Raw genomic sequence first — 27,378 nt, 5'->3', positions numbered from 1 at the left:
TTGTAATTGAAGTATGTATGCGTGTGTATGTATGTATATGTGTATGTGTGTGTGTGTGTATATATATATATACACACACACACAACTTTTTATTTATACAGGAATTGATTCTGATGAAATAGTAACTTATGATTTTTAATAGCAATTTATGAATCCATCAAAAAACATATCTGTACGAAGGTGTTGGCACCTTTATTTTACCTACAAAGAACTACAAACATATGATCTCAAGGACTATGTAATACTCTACCTACAGGTTTGTTTTTTTTACTCAATAAACTGCTGCCATCTGGTGGAATAAACCTCCTTTAACAGGATGAATATTCAAGTTATCATCCTCAAGTAAAGCATTTGCTTTTGGCCTAACTGTATATATAGTCATCTTGAATAAGTCAGCATAATTTGACAGTACATATACACAGTTCTACTTTTAAATAGTTTGATATAGCTATGTCTGTATGTTGCTTTAGAAATTAATCTTTTTATCAAGTCAAAAAGAAAGCAACATTACTAAATTTCTAGCCTTTTAATAAATACTCCTTTCTCCATCTTATAACACAAAATTCTCTTGCGGGCCCAGAAAAGATACAGAGAATCCCCTCTCTGCAAGGGAAGTTTGCAAACTTCAATGTGTCACAAGAAAAAGAAAAAAAGTCAAATAATATACTATTAGAAAGAAAATGATTTTATCTGCCTTTCCCCTTAGTTTTACAAGGTGACAAAGACTTTACTATCTCAGTAGTTCTTAGGTATGTGCTGTGCTGTGAACTGTTAACTGTGCTGGTTAAGAATTATGTAAAGAATTCCTGCACCCAGCTGGGATCAGACTGGCTAATCTATAAATCCCAACACATCTATGATTTTACGAACAGTATCCAATTGATATATTTAAAACTACCTAGCAATAACTGATGTTGTTTTAGACATAGTGGCTACTTGACTGTTAACACTCAGAATATGGATGGTCACAGGTGGATGAGGTGCACACTTGGGTAAGGCTTCCAAAGGATTGTTGAGAAAAAGTTCTCTGAAGAAGAAAATATATAATACAAATTTAGAACATAAAATTTTCTAAAATTAGCTATGGACCTACAAATTGGTTTGATCTTAAGTCTTAATATTTGTATAGATGACGTTGTGCATTTGCAGCATTTATCTTACAGCTCTTTATTCCTTACAAAGGATTATTTCCAGATTTAGGTAAAGGTAAAGGTTTCCCCGCACATGCGTGCTAGTCATTTCCGACTCTAGGGGCCAGTGCTCATCTCCGTTTCAAAGCCGAAGAGCCAGTGCTTGTCCGACAACGTCTCCATGGTCATGTGGCCGGCATGACTAGACGCCAAAGGCACACGGAACGCTGTTACCTTCCTACTTGCATTTTTACGTGCTTTCGAACTGCTAGGTTGGCAGAAGCTGGGACGAGTAACAGGCGCTCACTCTGCTACGTGGCACTCGGGATTCAACCCGCCAAACTGCCGACCTTCAGATTGACAAGCTCAGCGTCCTAACCCACTGAGCCACCGCGTCCCTTATTTCCAGATTTAGTCAATATTAAAAAGGTAAAAATTCAGATCATATTGATGGCATCCATTAAAACATTTTTTGGCAATACCAGAGTTTGCCTTCTTCCAAGGTAATTTTTTTTTATTTTCCTAGTTTAGCCAAATTCCTTGGAATTCTTAGGTGGTACAAGCACTACTAAAGCTGACTCTTTTTGAATTAAGTCAAGTTGGAGAAGGTATTGCCACCTATGGAGACTCTATATTTAGATTAGCTTTATTGGAACAAAAGAAAATTAAGTTATGCCTAACAAAGTACTGCTGATTTAAAAGACTAATCTTACATTTGGTTCCACCACTGACATTTAATTTTCCAATCACTGTATGTGTCTCTTTTAGAAGTGATGGAATACCTATTGATATCCATGTACAAATTCAGAATAATACAATCTTCCTTCAGATGTTATGATCATTAATAATATTATGAGATAATATTTCCAAATAAATTATGGAATTCTACCAATAAAACTGTTGTTCAAATACAGGAAATACATATTGTAATAGAAAAACAAGGTGAATGAAGAACATATTATAAATTGAAGAAACCATGAAGTATTTACCTCCTGAAAGATGGAGAGAGATTAGGTCCAGATAGTGTGGTAGAAGAAATGGTAGTAAGAGCTGGTTCTATGGTCACAGAACTAGTTGAATTTGCTTCTGCCCTGTTTCATGGGAGTTTGTTTCCATTCCACCCCAGTAAGAGAATAAGTCAAATGTTCAGGACAAATTTTTCGAAGTCTACATCTACACATTTCTTTGGCTATACTGCAAAATTGTTTAGGTTGAAGGTGAAAGACTTGATTAGTATCCATGCTAACTTTCAAGTTTGCTGCATTTTAGACAGTTCCTACCATTCTTCTAAAACTGTCAAAACTGAGTAGATACATACAATTCAGATCGCTGGAGCAATTCAATAATTAGTTTGATAAAATAACAAGAAATCCTTACGATGCCCAGATTTATCTTATATTTTAATGTTCTGAAGACATCCTAAAAATACTGGAAGTTTCAATGAAAATGCAGCATGCAACCCTAATCAGATCTACAATAGAGATTGTTTTATCTTTGCCAATCAGACACTGGGAACAGAATATGCCATGCCCTTTGACACATTAGTACTACTTTGTGCCCCCAGTTTAACCTCACATTAGAAAAGTGTCAATAACAAAAACTCTTTTTTTCCCCACAGTTGAGATCAAAGTAATTTTCCCTTGGTCTTCTTTCATCACTTAGCAACCTTCCTTGCAATAAGCACATGACATATCAAGAGTTATTATGTGTAAACATGCCCTTTATGCAAAAAAGAATCAACTGTAGTTTTTCCCGAAGCCTGGAATCTAATTGTAATTGGTAGTAAAGTGACGGTAAACATAGCGCTTTGACTTTCAAATGTGATAATTACCTAATCAAGAATATCCCTCATTTCTTAAGATATTATTAATGGTTATATTACTACATGGTACAGACGAGTTTTCATAACAAAATGTAGTCATGATTGTGATCTGTGAGTTGATGGAATCACAAAAGAGGAGCCAACCTTTGAGGCTGTGGTAGTGGTGGTGGTGCTGTTGCTGCTGATTGTTGAAATTCTTCAGGTATTTCGCAGATCTGAGTAGCTTCAGAATGGGAGTGCTGAGCTTCTAGTCCATTTGCTATATTTCTAGATATGATTTATATGTAATAATAATAGAATGCTTGTATTTTCAAATCTAGCTACTGTAGAAAATACAACTTCTGATAGAATAGAAACAACAATATAAGGCAATCAAATACATTACAGATTGTTAAAACAAATCTTAGCTTCAGAGAGAAACAAATTTAATGTATGTTCTGCCCTACAAAGCCAGGATATATAAATGGTTTGGGGGGGGGAGGGTTTGTTCTCATAGTCTAGTGCAGCAGCCATCAATAGTGACAGTTATACAGTTATAATAGTGGCAGCACTTCTAAGTGGTTTATAGATTCAGCATATTGCCCCCAACAATATGGGTCCTCAGTTTACCAACCTTGGAAGGATGGAAGGCTAAGTCAACTTTGAACCGGTCAGGATCGAACTGCTGGCAGTAGGCAGAATCAGACTGCAATACTGCATTCTAACCACTGTGCCACCATGGCAATTAGACATAGCAATGGGACATAAAGATCTAGGGGAATTAGGTTATAGGAAGACATATGGTTTTGGAGATTCAGAACAACAAGAATAGGGATTAAATTAAAAGTGCTTGCATTAAAACTGATAATAGCATAATGGGGAGGGCATGGGATCTCTGAGAAGGGACTGACTCCAATCAGAATCCAATAGCTCTTTATAATACTTAGGTCTTCCAACATAAGAAGCAAGCATCCAGGTTTCATTGTGACAAGAAAATGATTGAATATATCAATATAAATAAATATATACCCCTAATCAAAACTGGAAACAACCAAATGGTTCTCAAGTCTTTCAAATGGTAATGCAGTGATATCAAGAGTATGTTTAATTCTGTGATGGATCCTTCAGACCCTAATAAAATTAGGTATTGAACTCAGAATCTATGTTGTATAGGATCAAAATCAATACCTTTTCCCAGGCTGAGAAACCATAGAAGGTACATGGCCAGGGGCAAATCAATGTCTCCTGTTTTAATCATAGCAGGGGGGTGGGTGGGTAAAGTCATTAGATGTAACAGCCTATAAATAATATATTAATCAAAACTTTTTTTCTTGGTAAGAAAAATTCAGAAGACTTGAGAGGGTTACAAAACCTCCTGTGAAGCTCAATATAAAGTGGTGAAGCTAATGCAAACTCCCCTTAAAAATGCTGATTCCAATTACGAAAAATGAATTAGGACCCTTTTGGGACCCATGGAGGGTGGGACTTTAAAAGCTTTTCACTGTACCACTAAAATATATCTTAGACCTTTAAAGAATCCAGCATGGGAACCATCCAGGAAAAGATTGATCAGTTTAGCTCTAAAAAATATTCATGGTAGCGGACACACAGTTGGCTGCCACCTCCACTGACTCTAAAAATACAATCCTAAATTTAGGCCGAGCTCAATTAGTGACAGGTTTGGATTGATCTCTCCTAGCAGTGAAGGACTGAAAAGTCATCCTTAGGTATTTAAATGCCTTTGTTTGTTCAATGTTGGTACTAGTTATCAGTTGAGAAGCATGATTGGCAGGTCTTTTGTTGAATATCACTATTTTTGCTTAAGGAATATTGATAACAAGTTGGTGACTTGGTTACATTAAGCCACAAGGTTTGATTGTAACGAGGAAGAACTGCAATGATGTTGAGGTGAAAACAGATTTGTGCTATGAAGAAAAGACATATAATGACAAAGACAGATAGACCTAAAAAAGCACTAGGGAAACAAACATGAATGTAAATACTGAAAAATAGGTGACAAACATAGAAATAATTACAGAAAAAATATATTTATTAAACAGTATTTTCCCATTTTTGGCAAAAGCAATGCTTTTTTCTGAGCAAAGAAAAACCTAGCAAGGACTGATTTGCATAGTATTTTCCTGACCCTACAGAGCTACAAAAATGAAAGACCACCACCAGAAGTTTAACTGAAAGTATCTGACACATTTTTTTCTGGTAAATATTCTGGTAATTATTGCCAGAGATCAAGTGTTCTGTTACAATAATGACAGTAGCATATGGTAAACAAACGAGAATTCAGTCTATACTTCTGCTGTTGTATAAATGTTTTGTACAAATTCTATTCATTCCAAATACTGAATGGAAGATGCAAAGCATTTTTACCAACTTCAGTTCCCAGAATCCAATCACGCTGTCTTGGAACTGAGAACTGTAGTTCCAAAACATCTGGAAAGCACCATATCAGAAAAGACAGATGTTTAGCCATTTCCACCAATTTGCAATAATCCAATCTGGCACTGTTGGTCAAATAGTACTGAGTAAGAATTAAAATAATCCTGGATATAATATCACATCACATTATTCAGAGTAAAAATCATGCCACATGCAATCCTTAAGGTGGTTTTCAACTCTAAAATGGAAATTAGACAGATTTAAAAGAGAGGGCTAAAAAAAATTACAGATTACTCTGAAGATTAATTCAGAAAGCCTATTTATTGCCTTCGGTTAACATGGCTCAAGTACAAGATTAAACATTGAAAAAAGCAACATAAACAGTAGACTGAAGCCTCAAAATAATGATAGCAAAGTAACTAAGTACCCATTGAAAAGCATTTCCATATTGCAGTGTGCAGCCTGGTACTTGTCATTGAGATAAAAAATGCCTAGTCCTTAGAAAATACACAAATAATTTTTCTCTTTCACTTTTACTCAGAATATAGCAGTTACTGAAAGAGAAAGAGGAAAAAGAATGACTAATTCTCTGAAGCCTTCAGGGAGTATTGGGCAACCTAAGTCTTTAAAACTTACTCATGCACAAAAGTTTACCCATCATTCGGTATACATGTATGTTTACATCTTGGGCCTGCAAAAAAAATTACTGGAAAGAAAAATGGTCTATCGTGACATAGGTTTGGGAAATTTGATTTAAAGTAATTTCCACATCTGTCATGAATTCCATCTTCAATTCCACTAAATAGTCAGCAGAAACGTTAACAGTGCCTAGAAACTAAAGATTAAGTGTTCCCAAATATTTCCCATGAATACCTACAGAATCCCTTACATGTTTTCATATTAGGAACTCCTAACAACTCCAAAAGCAAGATTTCAGTTATGGCAGAAAACCATAAATTCTTCAGTTATCTAGGGTTCACTCCATAGTGTACAATGATATAATAAAACAATTTCAAGTGCTCAGTGTGCATTAGGACATTCCTTTACACTACTCCTGAAAGTCAGTATTATCACTCCCATAATGCAGATGGCAAGTTCTATGTAAAACTATACAGTCAATTAAGAGATAAGATACCAACTTGAAGCTTTTTAATGTATATGTACTGGACTTACTTTTATCGTAAAGTAATTGACTTACTTTGTTTTTGACCCAATGCTACTGTAGAACACTAACATACAACTAAAGCTAAGCTTGAGTAAAGATACAGGTTTAATTATATGCAGCCTATAATTAAACAACTACAGAAATGCACTCTTAGCTTGAGTAAAAGTCTGAAATCATCACAATTGTTAAATAAAAGCCACAATAACATTCACACAACAGTTTCACAAGCAGGTGGAACAATTAGAATACAGACCAGTGTCACACTGCACTATTTTGTGTACTCACTGAAGAATAATCTGGTGCACATGCACTGTAAAGAGAAGTGACTTTTTATTGCACTCTTAAGTTTAGCAATTCCGTGATTTAAAGAATGAAGCATCAGTTAACCAATTAACTCTCTCATAAAGAACAGGTAAAATGCAGATATTAAGATATTAAGAACACCAGGCATTGGTGTTCGGAATTCAACCACACGATGAGCACCACTCGGTATCTGTCATTGTATATGGTAATTTTTGTGCACATGTGTTGTTAATGTCAAAGAACTAAGTTACCTTAGATCTCCGTTCTCTGTTTGACTTTCCCTAAAGTGTCAGCAAACAGAAAGTGACAACTGTTGTCATAAAAGACAAAATAAACATCACAAGAAAATTCTACGTAGAATATATTCATGTTTGGACCATTTCCCCTCAAAGCTTGTATCTGAGTTTGTTATACGTATGAATGTAAACAAATCATTTGTCCTTGGAGTTCTTGTGTAAGCATGATGGGAGCTCCCTTTAAATGTTAAAAAAAATAAAAATGATCTGAGGAAATGTATAGTTTCTTTACGTTCACTGTCCAGCAGCCCCTTCTTATCCTTCTCCAGTAATGTTTTCAAGTAAATTTATGTACGGTACCTACGTGTGCAAACTTTGAAAGAAGATAAAGAAAAAAGAGAAAGCAAATGAAATGCAATATTTATTCAGTAGTTCTGAGCTCCACATAGCATAAATTAGATGAGTAGGCATCTGCTATAATACATTATATTACAAAGTAATATGCATGATCAAAATTGATAAGAAGCGCCAAACAATCCACTCCATAGTAAATAAAACCTATATTTATTTAAGTCATACTATTTTCTTTTGCTGTTTTACATGGCTCTTCTACAATATAATTTTTACTTTGATCTGTCTCCAGAAGACTTCACATGGCTTCAGATGTACACACATTTTCCTTAAGTAGAACATGAGCTGTATAACACAACTATTGCTAAGACCCATTAACTAAAATAAAAAACTCTCTTCTTCCATTACCTCTTTGAAAACATTTACATTCTGCCATAAAATATATCTAACACAAGAAACAAACGTTGATATTACTGAATTGAACCAGAGCCGTATCGGACGTACATAATGATGCTTAAATAGTTTGTTATGCATGTTTTCCAACGCAGGCATTTCTGTAACTTTCTCCATATCTTAGCACATAGCACCTTTTTCAAATAAGAGCCAGCTTCCCTGCCAGAAAAGGCACCCTACTTTTGCCTTTTTCAAGTCATTATGAATTTTCTATGCCACCTGTATCTGCATGGTGATTTTTACAGAGGATGCTGGCTTTGCAGAAGTAGAACACGTTCATCTCATTCTTAATACACTGACAGGAATTTTTTTAAAGAAAAAAATGATAGATAAAAGGCTAGACTTTCTCAAAGCTGTGTTTGTTTGTTTGTTTGTCATTTCTTTCTTTGCAAAGCATTTGGAAGAGAAAGAGGAAGAAAAGGACTCGTTCAAATTCTAGGACTTGGCGAATCATTGGACATTAAGAACACGTGCTGAAACGCCATGGTGCCAGTCACGTAATTTTGTGTATCTAGGCCCTATGATGTGGAGGGGGATCTTTTCCCTGCAGAGAGAAGTGACAGAAGAAGACAGATAAGAGGAAAGAGGTCTGCATCTCAAACCATTCTACACGACAAACCAAAGCATGCAAAATTCAGAATCAGAATTAGTAATCTGAGTTTACATTAATTGTCCTTGCACTTCTTTGCAAACTGTCGACATTTATGAGTAAGCCAATTTCTATTGCTTCTGGTTGTGAACTGACACTTGAAACAAGCAGCCAAGGCTAGAATAGAAGCTGCTGTCCTTCCATTATTAATAAAGTCACAGTTATGCAAGGTAAGTTGGGTAATGTTAATGAGGTTAGTTTATCTCAATGCAGAATCTAACTTTTTACTGAAAAAGAAGTGTATGCTATGCTATTTCTAATACTGCCAATAAACCTGGTTCTAGAACTATTGTGTATAATTACAAGTAAAAGTGCAGATGCAAAATATTCCATAGTCCACAAATCCTACAGCATCTTACAGACCTGCTCAAACACCAGCCAGCTATAACTGAAGGAACTTACTCTGACTGAGAGAATATAGGTTTATAACTCTGTACAGTACTCAAGATCACTCTGCCTCTTCCTATATCAGGCATGTCAAACTGCCGGATGCATCATGCCGAAACCGCACCCAGCCCTATGTCGGCAATGGTGAAAAAGTTGCGATATGTCACATGACGTCGCAAGTTTGGCATGCCTGTCCTATATGATTATATGTTTTCTCTATGGTTATCTTCATGTTGTAATGTGATAAAAAGCTACCAGGAATAGTGTGCCAGAGAGGCACACCTAGCACCTTCTTTGTTGTCTTTCTGGCAGCAGACAAAATATTTATATTTTAAATATTGATATTTTGTGTTTCTCTGAAGCTTTGTGATTCTGCTATTTTGCATATATTTTATATTTAATTATTGTTTTGATTTCAGCTTTTTTTATATTGTGATCAGTGTAAGCTATCCTAGGAAAACTCAGTAATGATGAGCAAAATGCAATTTTTAATAATAAAATCTTCTAAAGGAAAATAATAAAACAAGGATACAGACTCTTACGCTTTTAAAGAATTCCACCTTGCAGTCAATAAGACCATTCTCAGTCCAAGACAGACAGAAGACACAACAACATTTCAAATATTCACAAGCTAAAGGAATCAGGATATGTTAGGAATTGCATTGACCTGCCTCACTGGTAATGTTATTTTAAAATAAAGATTCAGTAGCATTGCAATTCTTGTTAGTTTTGTCATAAAAACTTATTTTAAAATTGACATTTGGCCTATATTTCAGTAGTGAAACATATAATTCTAAATCTGCTTAGTATAATAAAAAGATAAACTTCTAAAACATTTTAAAAGATTAAAAAATTACCTCTAAACGTCTGATTGCTTGTTCTAATTTGTTTTAAAAAATATTCCTTTTTACTGATGACACCATTCCATTTTTATGTAAGTATTATTAATAACTTTAGATGCCTACATAAGTATTTAATTTTATGCAAATTCCTTTTTAAAATAACCAATGTTAAATCGGCAATTTTAGACCTATCCCAATTTATTTTAAAAATAAATGCCATACAAACAAGAACCAGAACTTTAAAATGTCCATGATTTTTGGAAAACTAAAGAATCTTGTGACATCTTAAAGACTTCTTTTAATACATCAAAGCAAATCCATGCAATATTTTTTAAAAAATAAAAATAAAATAAAATAATTATCTTACTTTGTCTTCTTTAGATTGTCTGATTCTGGTTCTTTCACTGCAACAAAATAAGCCATTCATTCAGTTTCCATGAAGTTGCCATTTCTTCACTGAACCATGAAACTTTTACCCTTAATTTATGACAAGACTAATATCTAAACATCCTATTGTTTCGAATGCCTTATGATGGTCTTAAACAGTGATGGCAAACCTATGACACATGCTATGTCATTTTTGGCACATGTGGTCTCTTGGCCTCTGGACATTGCATGGGAGGGTCCCTCTCACCTGGGATCTGGAGCCACCCAAAATCATGCAAGAATGGGGCATGCTTTCCCACTCTTTTCAGAGACACAAGACAATTCTCCGAAGTTTCCAAGCCTCATGTGACCCGGAACTGCCACAGGTAGGCATTTTTTTTTGAGAGACAAACTGAAAAATATTTACAATTACGTATTTATTTGTTTATTTAATGTGCCACCCACCTCACTATCCAAAGCGAATCTTTGTTATGAATTATTTCTCTTTAGTCTGTATGTGACACACCAAAATTGGGCATTTTTTGAATTTCTGACACACTGGACCCAAGGGGTTCACCATTCCTGCTCTAAAAGGTACATATGTAAAATACCCTGCCCACAATTTAAATTGCTACTTAAAAATTCTGTGAATTTTTATAATTTTTATAATCCATCAGTATTTATTGCATTCAGCAAACCACTTAGTAAACATATTGCAAAGTGCTGTTAAAAAGTTTCCCACTTTCAAAGTATTGGCTCTGTAGTTCATGAAAAGAACTTAAGTTCAAAGGGTCACAGAATTAATTTCTCACATATTTATTACTGTTTTGTTCTTTACCATTCAAACCTGGCCAAATATACAATGCTGCTATATTTCATTACTAATTCCTTTTAATTAAAAAGTAAAAATACCACTTTTAGGTTTATATTTATGCAGCATTAATGATAAAGGGTGAGAATATGAATGAATTAATGAATTCTTTTTTTTCTGGAGGATTCTCAAAGCTGAATTATTACTCTTCATGCATTTGTTTTTTCAAAAATCTTAATCATGTGGAAATAGGCTGAATTAAATTTTAAAGTAAGAAAAATAAGAAACTGAAAAAATCAACAGATTTGTCTAACCCTGGCAAAAAGTCAACCTAGATATTTAATTTTTACTGGAAAAAAACAAAGTAAAATGCATATATATATATAAATATGTTATGAGTCATCAGTTCTATATTATTATACCGACTAGTTATTACTCTGTAGTCCTTGGTGCTCTTTGAGCTTGGTTATTTGCTTGCAGATGTTTCATTATTCAACTGGATAACATGATGAGTGTTTGGTTCAGGCAGACGAATGACTCAGTGAGGTTTAACAGCAATAAGGTTTATTCAATACACATATGTCAACAGACAACTGTCAAAATAACTCTGGCTTTTATACTCGAGCTGTTTAAACTGTATCCAATCACAAGTCCGGGTTTTCCCGCCTCTACAACATTAACCAATAATTGCACCAGAATCTCCCGCTTCAAGGAACCTACTTTGCAACAAAGCTACTGACATAACACCCCTTCCCCCCCAGTTGATGTTATTTGTTGACATAATCCCTCAAGTATTTGGGTGGCCTGTGGACCCTAGATGGGTATCTATTGGGTTGGCTGCTTAAGTCATTGTTAACTGACTGTCTGCTTGGCTGGCTTATATTTATAGGTCTGGAATTTTGAATTACAGGCTCTGACGATTCCCTACTAACAGATTGTGATTACTGATGTGTTTGTTGTTGTTGCTCAGGTGCTGCTGGCCTGTTCATAGGGGACAGCTCCCAGTCAATTTGACAATGTTGAGGGTTAGCTGTGGGCACACTGGTTTGAATTTCCGCTTCATCGCTAGCTGGCAAGTTGTTTTGATTAAACCAAGATGCAGTATCACCCCCGTGTACGCTTTGACCCCCATCAACTGGCATACTTCCGGCAACTCTCTTCCTTAATTGATCAATATGTCTTTTACTTACTCTATTTCCTTCCCCCTCAATGGTGTAAGACAACGGCCCCATTATGTCAGTGACCACCCCCGGAACCCATTTGTCCCCCTGTCCATAGTTTCTGGCGCAGACTAAGTCTCCTATTTTGAAGGACCTGATTGGGATGTCAGGTTCAGCACTTGAGGGTAGTTTGTCAGGATGTAACCTGTCCAGTTTGGTGGTTAGCCGTTTGCCCCACCTCATTTCCGCAGGGCTTTTCCCGGTAGCCGTGCAAGGGGTTGTGTGTTGGGTCAGCAAAAAGTCTGCCAGTCTTTGGTGCCAGTCGCCACGGATGATTCGCTTCAAGGCGTCTTTGGTGGTTCTCACGTTGCGTTCAGCCAAGCCATTGGTGGACGGGTGGAAAGGTGCTGATGTTGTATGTCTAATCGAGTTGGCCCTGAGGAAATCCTGAAATTCAACAGAGGTGAATTGGGGCCCATTATCCGATACGATCACATCAGGCAACCCATGAGTGGCAAAGAGGCCCCTTAAAACCTGTATTGTTCTACTAGATGTCATTGAATTAACAGGCACTACCTCCAGCCACCTAGAGAAACTGTCCACCACAACTAGGAAGGTTAAACCTTGAAATGGCCCTGCAAAATCAATGTGAATCCTAGACCATGGATTCCTGGCCGATTCCCACTTATGCGTGTGTGTGTGTGGCAGCTCTGGTCTAGATCGCTGACACAAATAACATCCTGAAACGCGTTCTTCAATATCTTTATCAAGCCCTGGCCACCACAAGTGACTTCTAGCTAATGCCTTCATTCGCACAATTCCAGGGTGTCCCTCATGTAATTCAGTTAAAACTGTAGTTCTATGCAGTTCAGGAATAACAACACGGTTGCCCCACAAAATACATCCCAAATGGGATGATAGTTCATTCTTCCTCCTAAAATATGGGATGTACTTGGCATCAGGGTTAGTACTAGGCCAACCACCAAGAACCCAGGCCATAATCCTTTTGAGAATAAGGTCTTTTTTAGTAGCCTCAGCTATTTCTTTAGCAGTTAAGGGGCATTCAGGAATTTCCTGTAATGACATAATTTGTCCTACTGGGGCAGGGTCCTCCTCTGTGTTGGTTAAAGGCAGTCTGCTAAGGGCATCTGCATGGCCCATTTCCTTACCAGGTCTATGTTGCAGTGAGAATGAATATGCTGAGAGGAAAATTGACCACCTCAGCATTCTGGGAGACATTATTTGGGGTGTCTGTTTATCAGTGGTAAACAGTCCCAATAATGTTTTGTGGTCAGTGAGTATGGTAAAGTTCCTACCATAAAGGTAATCATGGAACTTTTTTACTCCTGCCACAATTGCTAATGCTTCTCTATCAATCTGAGCATAATTCCTTTCAGCTTTGGTAAGCGTCCTGGAATAGTATGCAATTGGCTTTTGAATGCCATGACAATCCATGTGACTGATAACAGCCCCCACACCATAAGGTGAAGCATCACAAGCTAAATAGATTGGTTTATTCTCAATAAAATGAGTAACTGTGGATTGGTTTGAAAGAATATCTTTTAATGTTTGAAAACTGACTCTATGTTTATCATGCCACTGCCATGGGTTTTTTTAATCTAATAGTCTATGTAGTGGTTCCGCGATGGCAGCTTTATGAGGCAAGAATGTATGATAAAAATTGACTAATCCTAAAAAGGCTTGTAATTCAGCCTTGTTTTTTGGTTCTGGTGCCAATTTAATTGCCTTAATTTTATCAGGTGTAGGGTGAATTCCATCTTTATCTATCCTAAATCCTAAAAATTCTGTGGATTTAACCCCAATACAGCATTTTTCCCTTTTTAATTTAAGTCCAGCCCCCCTGAATCTTCCCAATACCTGTTCCAGACGCTCAGCTAATATTTCTTCATTTCTTCCAGCAATTAGAACATCATCAAAGTAAGGGCATACACCAGGTATGCCCTTTAAGGTCCTCTCCATCACCTCCTGGAAGATGCCTGGAGCTGCTGCAATACCGAATTGCAGTCTGTGGACCCGGAACGCCCCCTTGTGGGTAACAATAGTTTGAGCTTCAGCAGCCTCCCTGGAAACAGTAAGTTGCAAATACGCCTGCGCCAAGTCTAACTTGGCAAATATGGCGCCGTCCTGTATCGTGGCGAGGACCTGCTTCACCGTCGGGACCGGGTAAGCATGTTTTTTCATTCCGAGGTTCAGGGTGGCTTTGTAGTCAGCGCAGATCCTCACATCCCCATTAGGTTTAAGGGGTGTGACGATCGGCGTCTCCCACAAACCACCCTCAACCGGTTCTAGAACGCCTTGGCCTACAAGCTTATCGAGCTCGGCCTCGATTTTTTGCTTCAGGGCGAAAGGCACCCGTCGGGCCTTAAGCCTGATGGGTTTAACCGATGGGTCTAAATTAAAATTAATTGGGGGCCCTTTATATTTACCCAAAGACCCATCAAATACGTCTGCGAATTCATCGCAGACAGATTTGAGGGTCTTATTATTAATAACGGTGTTTATTCCCCTGACCCAAATCCCCAGGGCAGGGAACCAGTTAAGGCCTATTAAACTAGTTCTATGGCCTTCTGTAACTATTAAGTCTAGTGTTCCATTAAACCCCTTATATTTGACTCTAAGGGTAACTTTTCCCTTAATTTTTATTGGGGTTTTCTGGAAGTCTGCCAATTGAATTTTGGTTGAACTAAGTGGAACTTTGCGGCCACTTTTAAGTTCAATCTTTTTAAGGGTTTCACTGGATATTATGGACACTGAGGCCCCAGAATCAATTTCCATTTTGCAAGGGATTCCTTGCAACTGGACTACAATTTTTAATTTTGATCCCAAAATATGGTTTATTTTTCTTTTCCCAATGTGATTGACTCGCGCCACCTCCCCGCGGTTGGGGTATTGTGCCCAAGGTCTAGGGGTCTTTTTGCCACTATAGTAAGGGGTTACCTTACCTTCGGGCCAAACGTCGACTTCGTGTAGACGATTGTCGCGTGCACGACCCCTGCAAATGGCTTGAATGTGGCCAGTCTTCCCACACAATCTGCATCTAGCAGAACGGAATCTGCATGTTGCTCGGGGATGGTTGCCTCCGCAGCTGCCACATCTATTGTCGCTGTCGCGCGGTCTTGTTGCAATGTCCCTCGGTTGTCGTTGTGGTGTTGTTGGTTGTCGTTGTGGTGTTGTTGTTGTTTGGAATCGGCGACTCGGTTCTGATCCGTCGCTTCGGGATGGTTTTGCCGCCATTTTTCCAAACCGTCTGGTGACTTCGGCTATGTCGGCTTCCCATTGTTGGTCCACCTCCCCGCAGTCCACAAGGCTTTCTTGATTTATTTCGGCAGAAGCGGCCATGCTATTTCGGGGGGGGGGGGTCGCGATACCCAGTGGATTCATATGTCAAGAGTTCGTCGAGTACTTCTTGCAAGTCACCGGTGGGCTTAGCGATAATTCTATTTTGTAATTGCTCGTCTCGCAAGCCCAGCACCACTCTGTCCCGGATTCTTATTTCTAAGTTGTCATATTTGCAACGTACCGCTGCTTCTCTGACTGCAGCAACGAATTTTTGGATTGACTCGCCCGGTCTCTGATTCCGTTTTTCGAAAATGCGCCGCCAAAAGAGTTCTGATCTTCTTGGCGTAAAATGTACTTTTAATTTGGCCAGTAAGTCGGCATATGGAACGCTTGATACCGGCAATGGTTGACAAAGTCCCACAGCAACCCGATACACAGGTGTGCCACAAATGGTTAGTAAGGCAGCCGCCTTTTTCCGGTCATCGGTTATGCCGTTTACGAGCAAAAACCCTTCGACCTGTCCCACATATTCTTCCCAGTCCTCTGGGTAGTTTGGATCGAATTCTTTTAAAGACCCTATTTGCGCCATTCGGAGGTTTGTTGATTCCGCCGCGGCCGCTTGTGGTTGACTGTGAATTCTGTTTTAAATTTACCGCCTTACGCGCAGCTGTTTCGCCGATCCTTCACTAGTCCGCCGTCTATCCCACCTTCGTCGCCAGTTGTTTGGTTCAGGCAGACGAATGACTCAGTGAGGTTTAACAGCAATAAGGTTTATTCAATACACATATGTCAACAGACAACTGTCAAAATAACTCTGGCTTTTATACTCGAGCTGTTTAAACTGTATCCAATCACAAGTCCGGGTTTTCCCGCCTCTACAACATTAACCAATAATTGCACCAGAATCTCCCGCTTCAAGGAACCTACTTTGCAACAAAGCTACTGACATAACAATGAGGATGTTACTGTGAGACTAGGCCAAAGCCACCATTCCTAAATGTGACCACAGCATGTAACCAGGGTGGACAAAAGTTAGGAAAAACTCCCTCAGGGAAAGGAACCAAGCAGTGGTGGGATTCAAATAGGTGAACAACCGGTTCTCTGTGTGGATGCCGCTTCCGGAAGTTCATTCTGGGCCTGGGCCACAAAAAATTAGCTACTGGTTCTGCCGAAGTGGTACGAAGCGGCTGAATCCCACCACTGGAACCATTATTAAGGAACAAAAGGACAAAAGTTGGTTTGAGCACAGGGCAAGCCCCTCCCCAAGTCTCACCAATAAAGGAGTTGGGCCTGCATGGAAAGTCCCTCCTCATAAACTCTAGTCTAGCGGATAAAAAGAGGTCCTGAAATCTGCCCAGTCTACCTGAGTCTTTTTTTTGGATCCCAGACTTGGTGGCTTCCATCCCTCTGGGTAGTACGTGGCAGCCTAATAGTGGATGCTGGGTACGGGTGGATGAGAAAGAAAATCACTGGGTGTATTTGGGCTTCAGTGTTTGTGCCTCAGTGTTCAGTTGATTTGGGATTGAGCGGGGCAGTTTTCCAGGCCTGTGAGTATGTGAGTGAGTGATCATAAGCTGAACCTGAAAGCACAGTTGTGTAACATTACTTAGTTGGGTAATGAAACACCTGCAAGCAAATGACCAAGTTAAAAGAGCACCAAGGACTACATAGTTTAACCCTGATCTATACATATTCTCTTCTTTAGATACTTACTACGTTCAGTGCCTGTGATCTGTTGAAGGATCCGGAAAGAACGTGACTGAGTAGTTCCAGTCCTTGGGTGCCAGTCCTCAGTATCTTCAATCAGTCTCTTCTTGCTGTTGTTGCTATGAACCGGTGGATGGAAAAAATCTGTATTTCTGTACACGACGTGTTTCCGTGGTGGACTAATACAATGAATAAGGACAATAAAACTTGATGAGTTACATTGACAAAGGCCAAAATGCTAAGTATATATATTTAATATAGATCTTGCTGAAGATTGCTTCCTTCAGGTTAGATAAAAAAATTAAAGTGCATGGCATCCAGGTTTCAGCTGTTTCTTTTTAAAGAAACATAAGCTGCAATCAATATCTACATCAGAACCTGCATGAATAGAAGCTAATAATTCATAGAATCCTTCATTTAATTCAGTGAACAGTTCTTAATAAGACAGCACATGGCTGCATCTCCTTGTATGGGGCTCTAGGAAAAACAAAACATATTACATTTTCCACAGAAAAATATTATACAGCAATGTTTTTCTCTTTTTTTAATCCCTTGCTATATCTATTCTAAAATATAGTTTACTACATTAATTGTGATAAATTTAAAAATATTATGAAGTCGATCAACTGTTAAAATGGCTAACTTGCATTGTTGAACTGTACTGAGATTATGCGATGCTACATGTATGAATTTGGGTGGAAATTTCTTAAATACAAAACAATTGGTAAGCTTTTGTCTTATAGCAAGACAACGAAAAAGACAAGAAGGAAGGAAGGAAGGAAGGAAGGAAGGAAGGAAGGAAGGAAGGAAGGAAGGAAGGAAGGAAGGAAGGAAGGAAGGAAGGAAGGAAGGAAGGAAGGAAGGAAGGAAGGATTCTATTACCACTGTTTAGTATAGAAGAATAAGGAGAGAAAGGCAATAGTTAAATTGGTAGAAAGGATAACCTAAGTAGAATTTGGAATGGTACAAAAATTAGTTATGGATATGCAGAACAATTTCAGGCAAACTGTAAACTATCACAACTTGCTCCCTCTTTCCACACCCACCCAGATCAAAAATACAGACCATAGTTAAAAACTGCACATAATATGGAACATCAAAAAGGCACGTGGCTATTACCGTTTAGGTGGGTTTTTCCTTTTATCATATTGGAAAGAGCAAGGGGAACAGAATACAAGACAGTCCAGCATAAGGAGAAAAAAGAACAGAAAGACAAAAGAATTAGAAGTATTAAGTTTAACTGCTGTTACTCTTGACAAGTCACCAAATAAAATAATTTAATAATAATTTTATTCTCCCAAGGAAGAAACTGCATTGGCTTATTTGAGCCTCATTTTACCCTCTCGATTTCCCCATTTAAGCTTGGCATAAAGCTGAGGGGCTGCTTTCTATTTAGAAGAATGGGCAAGCTCCCAACCTGTCAGGTGAGCTTATACAGCTAAGAAAAACAATCATACGCATCTAGCCAATTTCTCCTGAAGCAAAAGCACCCCATTCTGTTTGATACTATTGGGCATATTGGTATTTTTTTTCTCTTCCAAATGTGGGATACTTTTGAATAAGCAAAGGTTCTCCACTATAAACTACAGTCTTCCTGGGCAACTTCACAGACGTCATCAACTCAACTTTACTGAGGAGATAAGGCTACTTATTGCAACCCACAGTGTGACTGGCCCTTTTTTGCAATACCTGAACAGGATTATAGAATCTCGTATAAACAGATCACAAAGGTCATCTAAAAATCCAGGTGACTTTTCCATCTCTGCTTAATAATTTCTATTGCACAGAAACTCATCATGTTCGCCCTGGAGCACCTCTTGCTATTCAGATCTTTCGTCTGACATTTAGCATCAAACTATTTCCTAAACATTCTTATACTGTGCTTCTATTTTAAGAGTGAATTCAGTAATTCACTGTATACATTTATTTCTCTTTGTCATGTTTTCATCATACACTAAAAAGTAATTACAGTAGTGCTTTGGTACTCAACTGCTTTGAAACTTAGCAAATTTGGTACTCAACACATTTTGATGTGAAAATTTTGTTCCAGTATTCATTCTTCGTTTGGTACCCAATGCACAGGCTATAATTTATCGGTGTCGACTGCCTTGTGACTCACTACATTATTCGTTATGGGAAAAAAAATTTGGTACTCATCATTTTTGGTACTCATCGCGCTTCCTGGTACCAATTAATGATGAGTACTGAGGTACCACTATACTAAATGTAGACTAAAATTCTCCATATAAAATACTGGACAGAAAGAAGGAGAAAGGATATACTTTTCAGATTCAACCTTTCCCAATGTAATATCTTTCTCAATTCTACTACTGTACTAAAATGTCAACTATTCTGATCATTCCTAAGAATACACCCCAAAGAGGGATGATGGCCATTGTAGTTCAAGACATCAGGAGAACAACGACTGGAAAAAGTTAATTTACTGCATAGTTTTTTAAAATTCTTTTACCAAAACAAAAAGTATTGTAACAGTCCCCAAATTAGAGAAAATGGAAGTTAATTCAAAAAGGCTACCTACAGAATACAGCAATTATTTTATATAAACTGTAGCTCAAACATTAAGAGAGTGATTAGTAGAGTACTTACACCTCATCAGGGTTACTGAAGGAATGAGGGACAGAAAAGACACAAACAATGGATTCGATTCCAGGATGTTCAAGTACAGATAAGGAATAACATAGAAAATGGGAGCAAAAAGAGTTAATAAAAGTTAATTGTAATATTAAAGCCAGATAGGAAAAATAGTTTCATTTAGTCATGAATATGAGATAAAGCTAAGAGAATTTCCAACTAGTATTTCTAGAATAATTTCTTGCTGACTTTTACCAGCAGCTACCCCACCATGCCACAAGGTGGTGGCACAAGTTAAGGTAAAGTCATGGCAAATTTATTTCTTCCCTAAGTCAATGGGAGAACAGGGAAGAGGCAAGAAAGAGGCTGAAAAATCCTTGCATTAAATTTAATTCCAATAAATGTCTTCATTTTTAAGCAAATTTGACTATCTTGATAGAAAAAAAATCACCCATTTTAATGTCTAATCGCAGACATTAAAAAGAGACTTTATGCGCTGTTATTATCTCTACTGTTTGCCAGTTACTCAAGACAAAATTTAATATTGTAAATAAAACCACACACCAGTGAAAATGCAAACAATGTATGTTGCTTTAACTTCAAAAGCCAAGGCTCTATTTTGCAGAAATTTAATTCTGGGACAGCCACACATGCCAAAGCACAAAGCACAACTCCATGATAATGGAGTGAATACTAACTTTGTCACTGTTGTAATCTGTAAAGGGAGTGAAAAAATCAATATGTTTATTATAGTAACTTCCCTATTGTTCTACTTTATCATACCCAAACATGTAAATTCACGTGTTTTCATACATTTCAAACCATTATAAATAATCTATTTTATCACTTGATTAGCCCCAGGGAGCCATCTAATTACCATGCATGAACTAAGAACACAATTCAAAACAAAATCACATGCAGGCACGTAAAAAGCAAACCATTTCTGAAATTTGGCAACCTTAAGTTGTGTGAACTCTTACCTCCCAGAATTCCCCAGTCAGCAGCCAAGAGTTGAAGTTCACACACATCTTAAAGTTGCCAAGTTTCGGAAACACTGGATTAGCCATTCACTGCCTCATAGCAGAAACTCCTCTTAAGATGTGACTTTACATCATTATCTAGCTAGCTCCCTCTTGGAGTATCTATTCTTCTTCAGTTCGACATGTATGTCAATTTTAAATTTATAAACTGCCAAAATTCAAGGAACACACTATTTTAAGACAGATTTATAGGAAGTATGATAGATTAGTCATTTTACTTCATTTATTGATTACACAGTGGCTGATTTGCACAAGATACTAAAACATTTGCTTCTCCACTTTGGCCGAAGAATGTTAATCCATCCACTAGGTGTCGTATGCTGCTACTACTCAATTACTTTTGATATCAATGAAGTGGAAATAGCTGTTTCTATCCCTTTACACAAACATGAAAAATCCTAATATGATTAATTATATTCATCTGCCGACTTTAAATATAATTCTTGATTAAGAGATGCAGTCACGCACTTAGAAATTAATACCTTTGGTAAAAAAATAAAGCATTTGTAATCATACATATTGCTCTACAAAAACCACTGTATTTTCACTGCCATACATTACAACTGGAAAGACCATAGCCTTGACTATATGCACTTTTGTTGACAGGGTGATGTCTCTGCTTTTTAGTGTGCTGTCTAGAGTTGCCATTGCTTTCCTCCCCAGGAGCAAGCGTCTTTTAATTTCTTGGCTACAGTCCCCATCTGCGGTGATCTTGGAGCCCAGGAAAATACAATCTGTCACTACCTCCATTTCTTCCCCATCTATTTGCCAGGAATTGAGAGGGCCAGATGTCATGATCTTGGTTTTCTTAATGTTAAGTTTCAATCTTAATGTTAAGTTTCAATCTTTATATTTACCCTAAGGCAAGTCCTTTGATTTTTCAATAGGCTTGTACCTCTATGCATAATTTTTTTTGCCAGGCTTAATAATTGCAAATAATTATATGCATGTTCAATATGCATATTGTTTTAAAAGTCTGCTTTTTCCTTATAATACAAACCTTTATTTAGCATTGGATTTCATGTTAAGTTTATCAGAATATTTCATTCAAGGATGCCAAGGCCACTGGTCTTTCCATTTTATATGCTGACAAATGAACTACTCCTTTCTCTGAATTAATTTCTAATCTGTGCAAGTAATTTCTTAAGACCTTAGGTAAGGCCTTTTTAATTGCTAAGGTTTAATCTTAAACTACATTGCTTGAATAGATATAGTGCTACCATCTATGCCTGTTTCAGTAAACAGATTGTATTACTAAGCTCTAAATATATTTGTAAAAAAGGGCAGTGCAACATCTTACTGTTTAATCAGCACTAGATGTTTCATGTGTAAGCAAGTTCTTCTTACACAAATAACTGCACAAGCATCATTTGAAACCATATTTTCAGATTTTGCATCTTGTCAGGACACCTCAGTCAGTTTTAAAGAACAGAGCTAACACTTGGGTTGATCCCACCAGTTTCATTTATTATGAAACTTAAAAGCTTTTAAGAAAAACAAAACATCATATAGTTCAACAACTTGGTTCAAAAAAGGCTTCAATTCAAACACTGATAAACCAACAAACTTATAAAATGGAAATAGGATTACAGATCTAAATGGGCTAATTGTAGGACTCCTTTATAGACAGACAGTTGGCAAAAAAGCTCTTTCATAGCAGGATTTCATAAAGTAATAGAACAATTGCATACATTAACTGTAAAGAAAATTGTTTGTAATTACAGTGGGTGACTGGATCTTGCCGGGGGGGGGGGGAGAGTTTGCTTGTCTTCTTAGTACAAAATTATTTTAGTTGTTATAAATTATTTTTGAATGCTAATGAATGCAGCTGAATGGCATGGCTATGCTTTAGATTTGCAAAAGCCCTTGTGCCAGGGTGCCCGAATCATTGCCAAGATATATTTATATGTACTGAGAGATTTGTCAGGAATTCATCCCCTCTATTTTAGATAGCATGGCTGCATACAACATTATGTCCTTAAAGCTAGTAACAATAGCGATGCCCTCTACGTAAAATAATATGTGTGCCACTTTTACATAATAGGTATTTTACTGAAAAAATGTGCTGTCGGAAGAAAAAAAAATGAACACACAAAGGTCAATTGCTTCAACAATCCATAATAGGGGTGTCAAACTGCCGGCCCACAGGCCAGACAAATCATCAGGAAACCGCACCCGTCCCATTGCCGGCAATGGAGAAATAGCTCCGATACATCGCGCGACATCACGAGTTTGACATGTCTGATCTATAACTTAAGACCTATACACATTGCTTAGGGCAGGGGTAGGCAACCTTGGCTCTTTTTACGACTCGTGGACTTCAACTCCCAGGAACTGGCTCAGGAATTCTGGGAGTTGAAGTCCACGAGTCATAAAAGAGCCAAGGTTGCCTACCCCTGGATTAGGGGAACCAATATGAATAAGCAAATTGGAACATGATGGATTATTTGATAGTTCTTTCGGTGAATCACGTTCTTTTAGATCTATGCCTAAGTAACTTTGAAACCATTTTTTTAGCCTTGGTTTCCCACACCATTTTTTCTTTTTCTTTTTGATTTGTGCCTATCTTATATTACCAGTGCTGATCTTTTTATAGTCATGGAATAGAGCCACAGTATTAGATGTGGTTAAGCCTGATTCTGATCCACTCTTATAATAGTTATTAAAACTGACAAGGGTTTCACAAGCTCATACTCTTACTTTGATTTTCTGTATCTCTTCCCATCGACAGAACTACAGTCCTTGGGGATTCATACTTGACAATCAGCTATATAAATTACAGAATCATAAACTTCTTTTTTTTAGTAGAATGTACTCAGTGAGAGAGAGCAGGAAAATAAAACTATGGGAAACTAAAACATGAATTGAGAAATTGAGCTTTTCTCCTATCATCTTGCTTTCCTCAAAATGAAATATGATTATTCTCAATACATACTGTAACTGTCTCTTCAGATTCCCATTCCTGGTTTAATGGCTTCTCACAATTACAAATGACTTTGACTGTAATTGAGCCTGGAATTACTATTGTAAACCATGACGGTTGTTAAGCAGGTCATCATGTGACCAATCTGATTTTACAATATTTTTGTGGTGGTCGTTAAGTGAATCACCATAGTTAAGTGAATACAGAGTCATTAAGTGAACCCACTGTCTGCCATGGGCATTTTTGTCAGAAATTGAAAGTAGCAATAGCACTTAGCAATACCATCAGCATTTCTGCGGTATTCTTGTTGCAATACATCATGCATTTATATAGGTTTAGTGGAAAAAAACCTACCTAATTATTTTCTCTATACTTAGCAATAGCAATATTACTTATGAATTAAATACCTCTTCACAATGCTTTACAGCCTTCTCTAAGTGGTTCACAGAGTCAGCATATTGCCCCCAACAATCTGGGCCCTCATTTTACTAACCTGGCAAGGATGGAAGGCTATGTCAACCATGAGCCGGTGAGAATTGAACTGCCAGCAGCCAGCAAAATTATCCAATACTGCATTCTAACCACTGTTTATACATATATTGTAAGTATAATTTAAGGGACGCGGTGGCTCAGTGGGTTAGGACGCTGAGCTTGTCGATCGGAAGGTCGGCAGTTTGGCGGGTCGAATCCCGAGTGCTGCGTAACAGAGTGAGCGCCTGTTACTCGTCCCAGCTTCTGCCAACCTAGCAGTTCGAAAGCACGTAAAAATGCAAGTAGAAAAATAGGGACCACTCCGGTGGGAAGGTAACAGCGTTCCGTGCGCCTTTGGCGTCTAGTCATGCCGGCCACATGACCACGGAGATGTCCTCGGACAAGCGCTGGCTCTTCGGCTTTGAAACGGAGATGAGCACCGGCCCCTAGAGTCGGAAACGACTAGCACGCATGTGCGGGGGAACCTTTACCTTTACCTTTAAGTATAATTATGCCTGGGATTCGTATTTTTAAAATTATTAAGAATAAAAATATACTATATATATATATATATGTACTACTAGTATGTATATATATATATATATATATATATATATATATATATACACACATATATACATATGTATGTATATATATGTATATATATGTATATATATGTATATATATGTATATATATATCGAGATTTCGTCGAAACGTTGCTCTTATACCTTCAATTCTACGTGGGCCGCACCGCCTCCAGGCACCGGGACATCATGTCAAGGGCATCACTGGGTTGGCTCGGGGTGGAGATGAATAACTAGGTATCATCCGCATATTGGTGATACCTCACCCCAAAGCCACGGATGATCTCACCCAGTGGCTTCATATAGATGTTAAACAGGAGGGGGGGGAGAGAACCGACCCCTGAGGCACTCCACAAGTGAGGGGCCTCGGGGTAGATCTTTGTCCCCCTGCCAATACAAACTGCGAGCGGCCCAAGAGGTAGGAGAACCACCGTAAAACAGTGCCTCCCACTCCCAAGTCCTTGAGCCATCGCAGCAAGATACCATGATCGATGGTATCAAAAGCCGCTGAGAGGTCAAGTAGGACCAGGACAGAGGAACAACCCCTGTCCCGGGCCCACCAGAGATCATCTACTAGTGCGATCAATGCCGTTTCCGTGCTGTAACCGGGTTTGAAACCGGACTGGTACGGGCCCAGATAGTCCGCTTCCTCCAGGAATTGTGGGGACTGACACACCACTTTGCTACAAAGTGAAGGCTGGAGACAGGACGGTAGTTGTTCAAGGAGGACGGGTCCAGAGCAGGCTTCTTGAGGAGGGGCCTCACCACCGCCTCTTTCAAGGCAGAGGGGAAGACACCCTCTGTCAAAGAAGCATTGACCACTGCCTGGAGCCAGCCCCCTGTCACATCCCGGGCGGCTGAAATCAGCCAGGAGGGACATGGGTCCAGTAAACAAGTGGTAGCGCTCAGTTTACGCATAATCCTGTCCACATCATCCAGAGTCACAGGGTCAAACTCACCCCAACTGGTATCATCAAGACCTGCCCCCTCCACTCCGCTGGACTCCGCCCAGTCAGAGTCCAAGCTAGTCCGGATCTGAGCGATTTTGTCCTGCAGATACTGTACAAATTCCTCAGCCCTACCCTGCAAGGGGTCATCCCTCGGTCCCTGGTTAAACAGGGAACGGGTCACTCTATGTAAATCAAGAACCATAATATAATTGCAAATTTAAAAAGAAAATGAAAATTGCAGAAGAATAAGAACAAAAACTGTAGGGGAAAGTCATTAAGTAGAGAAAAAGCCCTGAATTAAAATAAAGGATGAAAAGAAGAAAACTGTGCGGAATATAGACAGAAAATGCTTGGTTGGAAAGGTAAAAAGGACCATTTTCCACAACAGGTGAACCTCTGTTTCTCTTGTAAAATCAAAACAACACAATAGCCTGCAGCTTTGCTGTGCATTTAAATCTTCCATAGTCATTCTTATTTTGCTGTGAACCCTTGAAAATTTTAATTTGGCATTTACCATCGCCAGCAGAGAACACACTCATCAATTTATAAATCTGATTTATAAAAGCAAATAAATTTCTGGTATATATATCTGCCCAGATCGCACTTTGTAAACCTGACTTTTTTTACATTTATAATTTCAGATAGAAAGAGCAATCAATGAATTACTGAGGAAGTACTTTTTGAGATCTTTAAAACAGGAAGAAGAAAAAAAAACTGCCCTAAAACTACCTACCCATTTTGCTGTTTACTGTCACCCTGGTTCTCTCTGGATTCACTTCGCTGCCCCTCTGTCAACTCTGGAGACCTTTCGTTGAACGGTGCATTGTGTGGAGATTGCCATGGGGTATTAACAGTAGGCTTTGTAGCACTCAACACAGGGCTACGCTGGTCAGCATTAGTTTTGACATTAGCATGCGCTCCTGAGGCAGTGAACGGGGGAGGTGTGACAGTGGCCAGAGGTGTAGGGGAAGCATGTAATGGAAGACTGGCGCTGGCTGGCGTGAAGGCAGATGATGGTGATGGGATGGAAGTGACCTTGGAGGAGGACACAGCTCCAAAGGGCCTGGGGGCCTTATTGAAGGCCATGCTGGATGTGGATGAAACTTTGGGCACAGCTGGAGATGCAATGGGCACAGGCTTAACTAGGTCCTTAGGCTCTACCTAGGTGAAATAAAAACAGAAAAATACACAAGAAAGCCACACACGTGCACACACACATGCAAAATGTACATCCATGACATCTACAGCGGTTTTATTGTGAAACATCCATTGATGACTGACTGGTTGCAAGTACACAACTTTATGCCCTAAAGCACTGTCAACATCACACAGCATGCGTCATTGGGGAAAAAACATGCGTGAGCTGGTAGCCTTAGATTTACTTTAGGCAAAAACTTCACTATAAACTGGGTCCAACAGTTAGGACACAAGTGCAGTCCTCCAGTGCAAGGGTTACAGGTAATCAGTGAAAGACAGAATCCTCATAGTAAGATTTTACTTACTAAAGGATTATGTGTCTCAGACAGGTCTATAGTGGAACAATGCCCCTCCTTTCCAGTGACAAATGACCGGGGTTTTGTTTTAGAAGTTAGTTTCAAAAGTAGTTTGAGGTCATGTAGAACTCTCACACCAGAGAAAAAAAATATTTCCAAGTTCTATTGCACATGACCAGACTTTGGGAGTTCCTAATCTTACCTTCCCTCATTTAAAAGCTATTGCTATCTTAGCTTAACTTAAAGGCAAACTCACATATTTTGTTTGA

At 38.4% G+C, this 27,378-nt stretch overlaps 1 protein-coding gene across 6 annotated transcripts in view; it reads right to left on the bottom strand.

Annotated features, from left to right (window-relative positions):
- PDLIM5 (PDZ and LIM domain 5) overlaps positions 1–27,378 on the bottom strand; it is a 147,827-nt gene that overhangs the window by 51,290 nt on the left and 69,159 nt on the right. For 3 of the 6 annotated variants that reach the window (XM_081332577.1, XM_081332578.1, XM_081332579.1), the window contains exons 5-9: positions 26,350–26,777; positions 19,663–19,677; positions 18,175–18,192; positions 17,062–17,234; positions 10,079–10,115 (exon numbers count right to left, since the gene is read on the bottom strand). In XM_081332577.1, the coding sequence (XP_081188703.1) occupies positions 10,079–10,115; positions 17,062–17,234; positions 18,175–18,192; positions 19,663–19,677; positions 26,350–26,777 (671 nt within the window). Of the gene's footprint in view, positions 1–898; positions 1,202–2,119; positions 2,242–10,078; positions 10,116–17,061; positions 17,235–18,174; positions 18,193–19,662; positions 19,678–26,349; positions 26,778–27,378 lie in introns of those variants that run through there. The other 3 variants (XM_081332580.1, XM_081332581.1, XM_081332582.1) reach the window with 3 other exon arrangements.

The sequence above is a fragment of the Vipera berus genome (genome assembly GCF_964194415.1).
Source record: "Vipera berus genome assembly, chromosome: 7".
NCBI classification, from domain to species: domain Eukaryota; kingdom Metazoa; phylum Chordata; class Lepidosauria; order Squamata; family Viperidae; genus Vipera; species Vipera berus.
The sequence above is the reverse complement of the archived record's forward strand: the minus strand, read 5'-3'. Positions and strand labels throughout refer to the sequence as shown.